Source organism: Anabrus simplex, chromosome 9, assembly GCF_040414725.1.
Source record: "Anabrus simplex isolate iqAnaSimp1 chromosome 9, ASM4041472v1, whole genome shotgun sequence".
Classification (NCBI taxonomy): Eukaryota; Metazoa; Arthropoda; class Insecta; order Orthoptera; family Tettigoniidae; genus Anabrus; species Anabrus simplex.
Window position 1 is genome coordinate 129,530,104 of NC_090273.1, and position 15,771 is coordinate 129,545,874.

Consider the following 15,771-nt stretch of genomic DNA (forward strand, 5'->3'; position numbering starts at 1 on the left):
TACTTTCATTCTAAATTGTATTTGTATCTCTTGTGCCTTCTTACCTTCAGAATCGTATTGTAGAAACTGGATTATGCTAAGAAATTTTTGGTTAACTTCTTGGCCTAATAGCAAAGCTCTTGTCAAACACCTAATCTTGTATTCGTAAATTGTGTATCTGGAGATGAATATGTTCGGAAGTTACCTTGTAATGTTAATTTCGGAAAATAATATTTTAAAAACAAGAGATCACCGTTGATTTTTCTGGAAATCACAACTTTCACATCTCTATGGCCTTTGGTAGGTTTCCCAGCCCCCTTTCCACGTTCCTTGTTTATAGTCGTCAAGTTGCCCAGCCTGATATTTGTTAGTGTGTATTCGGCGCAGTTCATCTGATGTTTATTGCGTGTCTAGGGTTTAAGGTACCGTGTAAATTTATTTATTTTCTTCCCTTTTAGCTGTGTATCATGTAACCGCCGAAAAGCCGGTTACATAAAGCACAATCGCTACTACAAATTCCATTTAATCCTTCTCCTTTGTGCCAACAGTACAGCTGAACAATGCCATGCTGTATGACAGTCAGCTGTCACTCCCTCCAAAGAAAATCTATATATATACAGCAAGATGTCCTGACTGACTGACTGACTGACTGACTGATAATCAACGCACAGCAAAACCTACTGGAGATAATTGCATGAAAATTTGAGGACATGTTTCTACCGTAGCTTAGATGCGCACTAAGAAAGGATTGACTGGCTGACTGATAATCAACGCACAGCAAAACCTACTGGAGATAATTGCATGAAAATTTGAGGACATGTTTCTACCGTAGCTTAGATGCGCACTAAGAAAGGATTTTTAAAAATTTCTATTTTAAAAGGGTGAAAAGAGGTGAAATGTGATTTGACATTTTTGTTGAATTTCTCCGTTTCTGTGAAAAATATTGTACTTATATTCATTCAGATATTTATTTTCATATATCATACTTTTTTAAAAGAAATTTTAAAAATTCCGATTTTAAAGAGGTGAAAAGGGGTGATATGTGGTTTTACATTTGTGTTCAATATCTCCGTTTTTTTAGCAATATTGTACATATATATTCATTCTGTCTTCCCAATCGTCTCAATAGTACAGCAAAACTCTTGCATTTCTTGAAAAGTCAACGGAAATATATTTATTTTCAAGATTTTCCAGATGAAATACTTCCCTTGCGCACGTGAATCTTTGGCTTTTGCCAATTAAAAATGGCCGTGGCAGTTTCCAACATAAGTGTATGCGCCAATTCCCTCCGCTTCCATGTATTTTAAGACGGTAATAAATCAAATCCTTAAAGAAAAGAAAATACAATTAACAGCATATAGGGCTACATATACGAATGTTTGTGAGTGAATTCACGAGTAGTTGATTTACGTTGTGCTGATAGCGCAACTGTTAAGTTAACGGACTACAGACTGCAAGAATGCAACTTCGAATCTGCCTGTTGGCGGCCTTTTTTAACGCAGGAATATTGTTTTATCAAGGAGATTTACTGGTAAAACAGGCTAGGCGAAAGCAGTACCAGTTCGGCGCGCGCATGTGTCGATATTTCAAGGAGACAGCTAAATAACAGGCTACAGCGCGATAACGTCTTTTTCACGCACACAGCATAATGGCAGTAACTTATCTAAACATTAATGGTGAAGTGTTGCCACATAACATTGTTTCTATTGTAGGTGACGGTGCGTGTCTATTTAGATCTCTTTCTTACATTTTATATTCTACTCAGTTACGGCATAAAGAAGTTCGTGAAGCTATTGTTTCGTAAGTTGTCTCCATTTTGTCCGAAAATCATCTAGGTAATAACTATTCCTCCTCAGAAGAGTGCTGACTTTTCGTGTCAGAAGATTCAACTTATGGTGGAACATGTGAGTTGAAGGCAGCAGGCAAAATATCTCCATTCCACTTTGAAGTTTATCGTAATCTAAGTTATACTGGACATTTAGTGATCAAGCTAATACCGTAAAAAGATTGCGATTTACTGGTAATCTCTCTAACGGACATTTTGAAGTACTGTATATGAATGTCTGTGCAAAGAAACAAGTGCTTCATTCGTTGTTACAAAAGTTTCTGAAAAACGTCGTACTCGACACTCAAATGCTATGAGAAAAATACAATTTAAAAAAGCAGCAGCCACATTTTTACAGAATAATCCTTCCGCACATACCATTGCTGCAAGTAAATGCCAAAATAAAAAAAGTCCATAGGGCAGCAGCGGACACGTACCAGAAGAATAATCTCAAGGTTCATAGAGCACCACCCTGGGGTCTGAAAAGAAAGACGATTCCGTCCATATAAAATTAAGTTTCGGGGATATCTTACGATCCTGAAATTAATTAGGAAGATAACAGCTTGATAACCACTGGTACAATGATCCATAAATGCCAATTCTGCAATGCTCTCAAGTGGAAAGATGAAACACCAGGCATGTGTTGCGATTCTGGCAAGGTTCAGTTGCCACCACTCTAATCTCCACCTGAACCATTGTACAGTTACTAATGGGTGCCAATCCATATCATGGTCATTTCTTTGATCGAATTAGAAAATATAGCAGCTGTTTTCAAATGACATCTTTTGGTGCTAAGCAAGTCATCCAACCCGGCTTTTTGCCAACTTTCAAAGTACAAGGTCAAATTTAGCATTCCATAGGCAGTCTATTGCCAAATGCTCATCAAGAGCCTGGATTTTTGCAAATTTACCTTAATGAGACGGCTAATGAAATAAATAAAGCATTGCTTATATATTTTGATGCAGAAGAAATAAAGTATAAATCGGTCGACGTGATATTACAAACGGACGATACTGTCAATTATTCAGTAGAATTCCTAAATACTCTTAATCCTCCAAGATTCCCATCTCACAAACTTCGTTTGAAAGTAGGAACATCTGTAAGGTTGTTACGTACCCTCAAACCACCTAAGTTGTGCAACAGCACTAGATTATGTGTGACAGGGTTTAAAAAAATTGAAGCTACTGTTATTACGGGGTGTTTTCCAGGAGAATTTCATTTAACAACGAACTCGGAATACACGTGAAACTTTTCCATTCCGGCCGAAGCCGGGACAGGAAAACACATCATTTGACAAATGTGTCTCTACATGCAGCCTGCTGTACAGGAGTGAGCTTAATTAAAGCACCATTAGTTGCCGCAGAAAAATTCCCCTCACAAATTAAGGTAAAACTGGTGTCAAGGTTATGCAGTTTGGGGTAAAGGAGATGGGAGGTAGGATACAGAGACCCTTCAAGTTCAGTAAGGTCAACCAATCCAGCTGCATGATCTGTAACAAAAACCATGTGGGAGTGAAGCCTATTCACTTCTCGGTCACTCAGGTCAGTCAGGTACTTAATACCACAGTTGTTGATGTTTTTCATATCAGATATATTGAAAAATGCAACATCATCAGTAAAGTAAGCACTCAAATAGACGACAGCCTGAAACCAGCTATTCCATCAGGTTATGACAGGTGTAGGAAAAATCTTTGCTTCCTTTGAAGCACCATACTTCGATGTTAAGAATTGTAAATAATTATATTTTCGCTTTCGTGTGTTCAAAAATGCAGACTTTACCATCGCAACCACATGATTTGCATCTGTCATCACTGCGACCCAGCTGATCTTATGTGCCCAGCACTGTACATGCATTAAAAGATCTCCTATGACCACACTTAATGTTTCATAACACCGGGTCATGTACGGGGCACCGTCACTAACAAACGCTTTAACTGCATCATATCATCGCTCCACTGGTAAAACGTTGTATTCCACAAAGCTCTTCCTATCCATTATTCTCCTTAAGACTGGTCACGCCTCCCAGCCACATATGGATATACAGTCTATCAGAACAATGTCAGTTGTGTTCGTTTTCCTACGCCGACGAGTAAATGAAAATGAACTTTATATGCATTATACACTAGGAGTACGTAAACACGTAATGCAAACATATATTCCTATAGTACGGTACAGTAAGGTTAATTTTCCTTTACACATGGGCACAGGAAAATAAACACAACAAAATTTGTTCTGATGGACTGCATATCCATACGTGGCTGGGAGGCGTGACCAGTCTTAAGGAGAATAATCGATAGGAAGAGATTCGTGGAATAGAACGTTCTACTGGTGAAGCGACAATAAGGTGCACTGTAACTACGCAGAGCCTCTAAACAGCATGAGAGCAGTTTGTAACATTTCCTGCATCAAGATAGTTCACAGAAACAACGTACAGCTCTCTTTTCGATCCGGCTGGGACTTGGAATATGATGATAAAAAACACAACGACCCATTCTATCTGTAGTTTCATCACAGAGTATGTTGATGATCTTCCCCACTAGAGCCTCTGCTGTTCTTTTCTGGTGGTCAGATGCAACTTCTAGAAAGGAAGAAAGACCTCAGGTTATAACAAAATAATTTAAAATTACTGTATCAATTGGGTACGGATAAGATAGTTTGATATGGAAACCGCACTCAAATTCAGTATCCTTCAATTTTGCGTGTGGTTTCGATGTCATAATACCTAAACCGTACACGATCAATGACATCAAAACTTACCCGTAAATATACTTCATGTAGAGTTCTCACACATGGCAGCTCTTCATTTGAAAACTCAGTAATCCAGGCTCTTAGCTCTTTGCTTTCCAGCTCTTCCAGAGATATATTTGCTTTGGCAAATACTTCAACTGTGCATTTCAAGAAGTTATCTCTGGAAACTTTTCGTCTTTTACAACTATCTAACTGTGTAAGCACAGAAGATTGCTTTCTTTGAGACGTACTAGCAGCAGGGATTTAACTTTCGTTATCGCGTCGATTACCCACATGTTTTTCAGATTTAACATGTTTCACAATGCTATCCTTTTTTCACCACCCAACTTGGCAATTACAATACTTGCAAAATACTGTCGTTGAATCTGTGGCATATAAACCATCCTTTGCATATTGCTGAGCCCTTTCGTGCGTAGTTTTTGTCGTGTGCCCCATAACCTAAACAATCGCTCAACTTTCTACTCTTCACTAGTTTCAGTTTTGAACAACAGGAAAACAACGCTGCGCCTATCTCGTTATTTCCGTGACACTCGATTTACATTTCGATAATAATCGATACAGATATTATTCCCCCTGCTATTACCATTGTAAATATCGATTAAAGTCAGCAAGCAGCAATTGATCGGCTACTTTTCTTCATCGATCGGAATGGTCGAAAGATTTATGCATCGTATTTTGAGTATTTCTGACGATTTTGCTGAAATATGTTGTTTTCGCCAGTAAAATAGCACATTTTCACAGAATTCGCACCAATATCGCATATTCACAATAATTTTGCATTTTGGGTCACAATTCGCATTTTGTCACATTTCTATTTATGCGTAAAAATTATTTTTTTCCACATTAGATTTACCGTAGGCTTGGATTCAGTACAAGATTCAAAAATTCGCATTTATCACAAATGCGATTTTTTTCAGGTCCCTATTAATGAGTATTGAATAGGTGGAACCACACAATTTCTTCCTAAAAATTAACCTTCAATACTCAAAATGGTGTTACCTCTTGTGGTTTGCAATGGAAGAAGTCATTGTTAATGTAGGTGGTGCCAGAGTATTTCAATGGTTTTTATTATGCAACTTTCAACTCAGTTATCAATTTCATAATTAATATTATAGAAACATGATGACTAATTAAATGGTAGGTATATTAGCCTAGTCTACCAATGTACGGTGAAATTCAAGCATTCAAGATTTCCAGAGAGCCAATCATTGAGTAATCACTACAAAATGGATTGTTAAGAGCCACCTCCATTCTATGGCAGCGAGAGAAAGCTCAGACCTAGATTTATATGTAATACCGAATACTCATCAGTATATTTTCATTGCAAATGAAAATGAATGGAGTTTGACTGGGCCACAAATAATAGGTGTCAACTGTCACATAAACACCATGAATAACTTCTGGAATACGTCAAGACCCAATGTGGACATTAGTATCTGCCTGGACGTATATATAGCAGAAGAATGCAGCATTCTCCCAGAAGAACATCGGGGGAAGGGGAAAGATAATGAGAAGATATCACATCTATATTTATAAGACAGAAGTAAACGAAGATGTGAACACTATCCTTGACCCTTCTGTGTTTTCACATTTGTCAATATCTCCTCTTCCCAATCAGACCATTCACTATGTTTATTGTCTTACATCTTCCGAATCATATTCCTGCTTTCTACAAACGTCACTTTTGTTTCCTTCATTATTGTCATTGAACCAATAATAGATACAATGCATAAAAGGAGAATTGCCTTTTTTTGTTATGTATTCAACTGCCAGAAACCCGACTAGTGAAGCAGTTATTTAATTACTTTCCGAAAAATAAAACAAAGAACACTTTGTTCACAGAGATCATGAACGACTTTGAAGAGTTATTTTACTAAGTTCGCTTGTTATGCGATCTACCTTGGACAATCTACTGTCTATGCAACCTTTATTTAAATTGTGACCTTGACCCGCACTCATATTTTGGGTGAATTATTGCTTTCTGCCATGGACCTCGTGTTCCCGGCCTAGTGACTGTGCAGAACTATTATTTTACCACGAGCATATGAGGCTGGAACTCTACTATACTTGAAGTATTAATTTAATAAAAACTTTGTATTTCGTGGACTCTGATTATATCTGCCTTAGCACCTTGGACGCTCGCCCTACTAAGTATAATTGCACTGTAGGCAGCTGCATGGACTTCTACGCCATCTATGAGATCACGTTTGGTACTAAAGTGTGTATAGTGACAGTTGCCCACCAGGGCGCGTATCAGTTCTATTCTGTGTCGCTCAAGCGGGGAACTTGGAAGTGTTGCATTCTGCGCAGGAAGTCTTGCAGACAAGTCATTGGAAAGGATGGCTGCCGTGACCGTTACCAAAACTATGAGTTCCCGAGCTGGTATTGGGTGATAACCAGGAAATGATCACCACATGTAGTGATGGGAGTTTAATTATCTTTTTGTTTTTGTATAATACGTGTGTTCATTCTGTATAAAGATGTAGTTAAGCAGGTAATTTTATTTAATTCTGGTGAAGTGATAGTGTTAAGGTCAAATTACGAGGTGAGTCATCTTAGCATAAGGCCTACTTGTAAAAAGGTTTAATGTATTATTTCTAATGAAATTACCTTACGGTGTATGTATTATATTCAGTTTGGTGTGGTATATTGATGTAGTGGACATCTAAGTTTGGTGATGCCGTGTTCTGCTATAAGTGTGCGTGTGACAGGTAACGTATGGCCATTATTGTGCTGAGATAATATTTGAAATTTTTTCGGTGTCCGTTTGTTTATTTCGGTCATTCTCTTCGCCCCGGGCTCATTTTTCTGGTGTATTTGCTGTTATTTTCTATGCTATGCCCTTATGCGTGTGCCGTTTTTCCTTGTAATTTGGTATATTTGTCTCTTCTTTCGTGATGTATTGTGTGCTCATATTCATGTTTCGGTTTCTCTCCTTGGGCAATTGTGTGCTCTTGTCGCGTGCTTTGGCTATCGTGTGCCCGTAATTTGACCTAACGCTGCACTTACTCTTGTCTCTATACTTTTCTTTAAAATTCTATTAACATTATTATTATTATTATTATTATTAGTAGTAATATTTTTATAAGATGGTTAATACTTTCATTTCTTAGGGAATATTTTATTTGAGTTTGGTCAGACTATTTCCTTTTGCCTTTGGGGGCTTTTAAAATGATAATACTATACGGTTGGTGTAATATCGCATTAATGTTATCTCACTTTCAACAATACAAGTAACGTCTGTAAGTCGAGGGTTGGACAGCCCAGGAGTGAAGGATATGGTGCCTTATCTTATCTTCGGTTTGGGAATTGTTGTCTTTATTTTTTCGTGCTTGACAGTTACGTAATTTTATTATTGGCGAGAGAATGTGTTTTGTCACTGCCGCGATGACTGTATCATGTGTTCTGCCCCGTGAATACAACTATGAATCTATTTTCTTCTGATACTGTTGGTTTGCTTTTGTGTTTTGGGTTATGTGAAGTGATCTGCTCGTGCTATTTTAGAGATGTTTCTGTGGCGTAATTATTGGGCTGGTTATCGCTGGTGTTGAGATTGTAAATTATTTTGATCTTGGGCAAATTTTTTTTTTTTTTTTTTTTAATCGCGGTGTGAGTTTGTTGTTGCGACATTAGGTCAGTAATTGTGGGCTGATTTATTGGTCATGTACGGTGGTGTGTCCTTCATGTCTGGATTGGTGGTGGCCCATTTATTTCGACTGGGTGCTGTCGGAGTCCTCGATTTGCAAAACTTTTTCTTCCTTTTCTAGCTTAAAAGTTAATGTTTCATTTAATTTTAATAGTCTCCAAAAATGTGCTTACCATGGTAATTATATAGTTCTACTGATGCATCAGTGTATGGCCCCTATATGTGTATATATTTTTTGGGGGAAAAGTATTGTACCTTTATTTGACAACGAATTGTTTTTCCCTATTTTCTCTAATTCATTTATTTACTAAATTTTCTTTTTACTCTTTAATGTTATCCTAATTGATTGTTTATCTATTCGTTTCAAATTATTTAAATTTTATTTAAAGCCTTTGAATTGTAGCTTTGAAAGATTTATTTCTTATATTTTACTTTAAATTTTGAATACCTTGGTGTCACTTTCTTGGTGTGTTTGCTACGCAATTTCCTGGATCCCATCCTCCCTCCGTTATTTGGGTAGGTCCCAGCTCCCCTTCCCTGCTTCCTCTATTCTGTATCCTTGATGTGTTTATCTTGGTTATCTGGTATTTTTGCTCTTTTGATATTTATCTTGTTTGTGCACGCTCCTATGATAAACGTCATTTATTTCGCTAATTTGTATGGGGCGTTGCAACTTAGAAGAATTAAATTTATCAATGCTCCAAATTGAAGGCAGATAAGAGAAGAGAATTCTAAGTAATAAACACAATCCAAACTCATAACATTTGAATGAAGTACACCATTACTGACAAGGGCAGCCAAGTCCGACAGGATGAAGTTTTTGGAGGAGGAGGAGGAGGAGGAGGAGGAGGAGGAGGAGGAGGAGGAGAAGAAAAGGTGACTCTATATAATACTATTAGAATTTTTAATGTATATGACTACGAAGAGAAAAAAAAATTGAACCATTCGGCTCCTTTTGTCCACATTTATCCTGTCCTCAGTTTCTTACTACCTATTGGTTGTCTATATTTTCCTCTCTTCTGGTTTCCTAAGTTAATCTGGCTTCCGTGTTACCCACACGTCCCACATTAAGACCGAAGATCTATCAAGAAGGCCCCTCAATAAATGTTAATTCCTGTCTGCCTGATGAAGCTGAGAAGCAGAAACAAGCTTGTCAGGGGCTTAGAAGAAATGGATGTGGTAGAACTAGACTGCAGAGGAGAGAGACCAATTACAGGAAGACGACAGTGAATGATGTGGAGATTGTCTTTGTCCTGTTGTGATTTCACATTTGTCCCCATCTCCTTTCTCTTGCTCCCTCTTCCCACACTGACCTATGGTAGCTTTTATCCTATTACGTGTTCCTATTCATCATCATGTCTTTTTATACCGTACATGACTTGATTCGCTTTTAGTGATTTATTTTTATTTTCATGGTGTGGGTTACTGAAGTCACATCCTAGTTTGTGGACCATGGGCAACGGCTGAGTGGCCTAGTACGTGGTTCTGAGGGTCGGGATACCAGTTGCTACGGAATGGGAGTGGGCATCTCGGACATATTCTGAGTCATGGCCCTCCTTGTGCTCAGGCAACCAGGACAATACAATCCACCGGTGGTCCCTAACTCGCTAGAGGAGAGAGCGCTACTTGGACTATGTGTAAGTAGGGTAGCATCCTGCTTCATGAATTTACCGAGTTCAGAACATTTAAAGCAAACGGAGTCCCACTCCCATATGACAGGCGAGGGACTATTTGGAAACAACTTGGCGAACGAAATGGAATTTGATGGGGCTTATGGAGGAAAGAAAGTAGAACTGGCTGAGTCCGCAAAGAGGATGCATATGGATGTACTAGGAGTAAGTGATATTCGGGTAAGGGGAGAGAACGAGGAAGAGATAGGAGGTTATAAAATGTACTTGACGAGTGTTAAAAAGGGAAGGGCAGGTATGGAGTAGGACTGTTCACCAGGAATACTACTGCACATAACATAGTTTCTGTTAGGCATGTAAATGAGCAAATGATGTGGATGGATTTGGCAGTTGGAGGAATTAGGGCAAGAATTGTCTCAGTGTATTCACCATGTGAGGTTGCAGATAAGAATGAAGTTGACAAGTTTTAAGAAGCACTGAGTGACATCGTAGTCAGGGTGAGCAGCAAGGATAGGATGGTGCTAAAGGGCGATTACAATGTGAGAGTTGGAAATAGAACTGAAGGATACGAAAGGGCGAGTGGTAGAGTGGTAAATGTGGGGAAGATACGGAAGCTAATAGGAATGGCAAGGGTTTGCTGGACTTCTGTGGTAGTATGGGTTTAGCAGTTATGAAAATTTTTTCAAGCAGAAGGCTATTCACCGCTACACATGGGAGGGTAGAGGTACCAGATCCATAATAGACTAAATCCTAACCGACTTCCAATTCAGGAAATCTATTAGGAATGTAGGGTTTTTCGGGGATTTTTCGATGATACAGACCACTATGTGATTTGTATTGAACTAAGTACCTCTAGGCCTAGGGTAGAGAAAGTGAGATCTGCCTACAAACAAATACAGGTAGAAAATCTCCAGGATGAGGAAATCAGACAGAAGTACATACTGTAGATATGATTAGTGAGAAGTTTCGAACAGTGGACAGTAAGCAGGTTCAAGATATAGAAAGAGAATGGATGGCATACATAGATGCAGTAGTGGAAACAGCAAGGGAATGCCTAGGAACAACTGTGTAAAAACATGGGAAAAGCTAACATCTTGGTGGAACAATGAAGTAAAGCAGCTTGCAAACGTAAAAAAAGACGGCTTATCAGAAATGGCTCCAAACAAGGGCCGATGCAGACAGGCAATTGTACACCGATGAAAGAAACACAGCAAAACAAATAGTTATTGAATCCAAAAATAAGTTGTGGGAAGATTTTGGTAATAACCTGGAAAGGCTAGGTCAAGCAGCAAGGAAGCCTTTCTGGACAGTAATCAAAAATCTTAGGAAGGGAGGGAAAAAATGAAATGAACAGTGTTTTGGGTAATTCAGGCGAACTCACAATAGATCCCAGGGAATCACTGGACCGGTGGAGGGAATATTTTGAAAATCTCCTCAACGTAAATTGAAATCTTCCCGGTGGTGTCGCAAACAACCGAGCTCGTGGGGAGGAGGAAAATTATGTTGGTGAAATAACGCTTGAGGAAGTGGAGAAGGTAGTAAATAAACTCCACTGTCATAAAGCAGCAGGAATAGATTAAATTAGACCTAGAATGGTGAAGTATAGTGGGAAGGCAGGAATGAAATTGCTTCATAGAGTAGTAAGATTAGCATAGAGTGTTGGTAAGATACCTTCAGATTGGTCAAAAGCAGCAATAGCACCTATCTATAAGCAAGGGAACAGGAAGGATTGTAACTACTATAGAGGTATCTCATTGATTACTATATCTGGCAAAATATGCACTGGCATCTTGGAAGGGAGGGTGCGATCAGTGGTTGAGAGGAAGTTGAATGAAAACCAGTGTGGTTTCCGACCATAGACGGGCAGTCAGTAAAAGATTTTCAGTATGTGCCAGGTAATTGAAAAATGCTACTAGAGGAATAGACAGTTGTGTTTATGTTTCGTAGATCTAGAGAAAGCATATGACAGGGTACCGAGGGAAAAGATGTTCACCATACTGGGGGACTATGGGATTAAGGGTAGATTATTAAAATCAATCAAAGGCATTTATGTTGACAATTGGACTTCAGTGAGAATTGATGGTAGAATGAGTTCTTGATTCAGGGTACTTACAGGAGTTAGACAAGGCTGTAATCTTTCACCTTTGCTGTTCGTAGTTTACATGGATCATCTGCTGAAGGGTATAAAATGGCAGGGAGGGTTCAGTTAGGTGGAAATGTAGTAAGCAGTTTGGCCTATGCTGTCGACTTGGTCTTAATGGCAGACTGAGCCGAAAGCCTGCAGTCTAATATCTTGGAACTTGAAAATAGGTGCAATGAGTATGGTACGAAATTAGCCTCTCGAAGACTAAATTGATGTCAGTAGGTAAGAAATTCACCAGAATCGAATGTCATATTGATGATACAAAGCTGGAACAGGTCGATAATTTCAAGTATTTGGGTTGTGTGTTCTCCCAGGATAGTAATATTGTAAATGAGATTGAATCAAGGTGCAGTAAAGCTAATGCAGTGAGCTCACAGTTGCGATCAAAAGTGTTCTGTAAGAAGGAAGTCAGCTCCCGGACGAAACTATCTTTACATCGGTCTGTTTTCAGACCAACTTTGTTGTACAGGAGCGAACGCTGGGTGAACTCAGGATATCTTATTCATAAGTTAGAAGTAACAGACATGAAAGTAGTGAGAATGATTGCTGGTACAAACAAGTGGGAACAATGGCAGGAGGGTACTCAGAATGAAGAGATAAAGGCTAAGTTAGGAATAAACTCAATGGATGAAGCTGTACGTATAAACCGGCTTCGGTGGTGGGGTCATGTGAGGCGAATGGAGGAAAGATACGTTACTAGGAGAAAAATGGACTCTGTTATGGAGGGTAAGAGAAGTAGAGGGAGACCAAGACAATGATGTTTAGACTGAGTTTCTAACGATTTAAAGGTAAGAGGTATAGAACTAAATGAGGCCACAGCACTAGTTGAAAATAAAAGATTGTGGCGACGTTTAGTAAATTCACAGAGGCTTGCAGAATGAACGCTGAAAGGCATAACGGTCTACTAATGATGATGTATGTTTTATAACTGTTAGGTTCATCAGTCTACCAAAACTAATTTTGAATAAATACATTTATACACTACCTGAAAAAAGAAACAACTTTATTAAAATAGAATGACATGTTTCTTTCCAGGTAGTTTGTAAATGTATTTATTCAATAAAATAAAAAGAAAGCTGACTCTATGGATCAGTGGTAGAGTGTCGGCCTCCAGATCCCAAAATAGCGGGTTCAAACCCTGCAGAGGTAGTCAGATTTTTGAAGGGCGGAAAAAATTCCATTCGACACTCCATGTCGTATGATGTTGGCATGTACAAGATCTCTGGAGACACATTTGGTGTTTACCCAACAAAATTCATTAAATCTCAGCCATAGACACCCAAGAGAGTTTTGGTTTACTCTGTCTGCCATCTAGTATGCCTAGAGTAAAACAGAACGTTGAAATTGATGAGCGGACAACCAGATGGCGTCAAATTAAAATGTCTTCACAAGTTAGCTGATGGCATTCGATCATCAACATCATCATCATCATCATTATTATTATTATTAATCAAAATAAGTTACAGCAGACTGAAGAACCTAACAATAATAAATTAACTGAGTCAAAACTAAAAAGAGATTGCTTCGGGTATTACAAATTATTTCTCATACGACTTCTAGTGCCAGGAGTATCCGAGGACATGTTCGGCTCGCCTGGTGCAGGTCTTTCTACTTGACGCCATAGGCAACCTGCGCATGTGGATGTGGGATGATGATACCAAGGTAGGGAGAGGAAGAAACCTGGGGTCGGCACATAGCCTACTCCTGTCTAATAGCATCAAGCTCAAAGCTTTACATCCTCATCTGACAGACGAATCACCATCAAAAGAGTCATACGACCGTATTTCATATGAGCACTATGGAGAGGTTTGGAATTTAATTCAGGGTTTTGGTATGCAATCTAGTGATTAAAAATTGTACACCAACACCTCCCCTACTCTGCTGGCCAACATTCTGATAGTGTTTGTTTTTTTTTTTTTTTACCACCAGGACTCGAACCAGCTAACCACGGTGTCAGACCACACAGACTTAAATGCCTTTATCAAACAGGCTACAGCTTTTAATGAAACTCGTACATAAATGTGGACATGTCATAAAATTCAATAAATATAATAGCTACATTCTGTACAGGACAGTACTAATTCTGTGTCACTTCAGTCAACAATTAAAAATAAATTGTAGAAACAGGTCTGATAAGATTAAAGCAGGATTATACACTGCATGATCATTGTTGAGAATTGGTCCGAGAAGCATTCTGAACAGTACTGCCTACACCTACAAATACAGGTAGCCGTGTGTAGCTATGTACAAGGCATGGAGGCTTTCTCCTCGATTGTAAAATTAAGGCAATGGCACCTTGTTGTACTTCCCTGGGCAAAAGGGAGCAATCCCACAATACAAAACACCTATTTCAAGATAGTCAAATCATAAATACAGGTTTTATTGTACATTTTGGAAACTATAAAATAAGAGGTTAAGGAAGAGGAAAGCAGATAAAGACTAACCTTTTTTTATAGTTATGTTCATTTTGGCAATAACAGAGCACGTAATACTGAATTCGGCATCAATATCAGCTTTCGTAGGACTGTTCTTGAAGTTTATCTGAGTAAAATGACGATCCTCCTTTTTGGACAAATTAAATGTAAACTGATAATCTATGGTCAGGTCATCTGAAAAAAGAAAAAGAAATTGTTTACACTGGCGGAATTTAACGTTTTAAAATACTGTACTGTGAAAAAAGACCATACAAATACAGAATTGCCACAAACACATAAAAAATTTCAATGAAGAGGGACCAAATTGATTCTACTAGCAGCAAAGAAAATCAAGAGCATGTACTGGTCAGTAACAGAAGTGAAGGGCAAACTTCAAAAAGGTCTCATCATAACAATGGTAAGATGTAATGTCCTTTTCAATGCCAATTATCTTAATAGATGCTGCAGTGCCATAATTTTGCTATGAAAAGGGCTCTTCGAAGCAGTAGTAAATCTACTGAATTTGGTTTCTCATATGCAAATTCTCTTAACCCTTAGTCAGATTAGTCAGTCAGTAAAATATTTTTTTTTTAAATATATATAGGCTCACTATGTGCTCACAAAGGTGGCTACGTCAAGTAAGTTTCTTGTTTCTTTGAGCAGGTCTTCCGCTGTGCAACCGGCTGAGCGTGTACCACATTGAAACAAACGAGCTGTGGTGTACTCATCCCCATATTCATACATCCAGTATAACCCCAATTATCGTGACCTCGATTTAACATAAACCCACATTTAACGGAAGAATTTTCAAGTCCTGAAAATTATTCCATTCGCATTAGGTAAAACCCGCATTTAGCGTAAGGAAATTTTAAAATTCTCAAGTATTTATTTCTATTTGTTACGGTTTGGGGACATTTTAAACCTATGAAAAAGACGTCATGACGATAATGACAATATTATTATGCCTTTCAAAAATTCCTATATTAATCTGTGCATTATTCTTCGGTTACAATAAGAACCCTTTTACTGATTCACCTGTTATTACGGGCAAATTTGGGCATGTTAGTTTCTTCGTTATCGATGTTCATAAAATCTACCAGCGCTTATATTGAATGCGATAGACCATCTTTCATATCGACTCCTCACTACATGCGCGAGCAAGCTCTCTCCGGTATTCAAAGCCAACGTGCTGTCGAACTATGTAAACAAAGATTGGGAGAAGTTTTTGCATTAAGTGCGCTGACAATAGTTGTTCACTCTTTAGAATTAAAGGCTGAAGTAAACAATGGCTTTATTTTAATACTAGGTACTGGTGCTACTACCTTATTAAATTTAGCTGAAAGCAGCTTTGCAGAAATTGGTTTACGTATCCATCCTCTTAAAAGCAGA

The 15,771-nt window shown here is 38.4% G+C and overlaps 1 protein-coding gene across 5 annotated transcripts in view; it reads right to left on the reverse strand.

The window, feature by feature from the left end:
- The window catches only part of dsd (attractin-like protein dsd), a 391,073-nt gene that overhangs the window by 101,761 nt on the left and 273,541 nt on the right, over positions 1-15,771 (reverse strand). For all 5 annotated transcript variants that reach the window (XM_067153649.2, XM_067153648.2, XM_067153647.2 and 2 more), the window contains one exon: positions 14,413-14,577. In XM_067153649.2, coding sequence (XP_067009750.1) covers positions 14,413-14,577 — 165 coding nt within the window. The remainder of the gene's footprint in view (positions 1-14,412; positions 14,578-15,771) is intronic.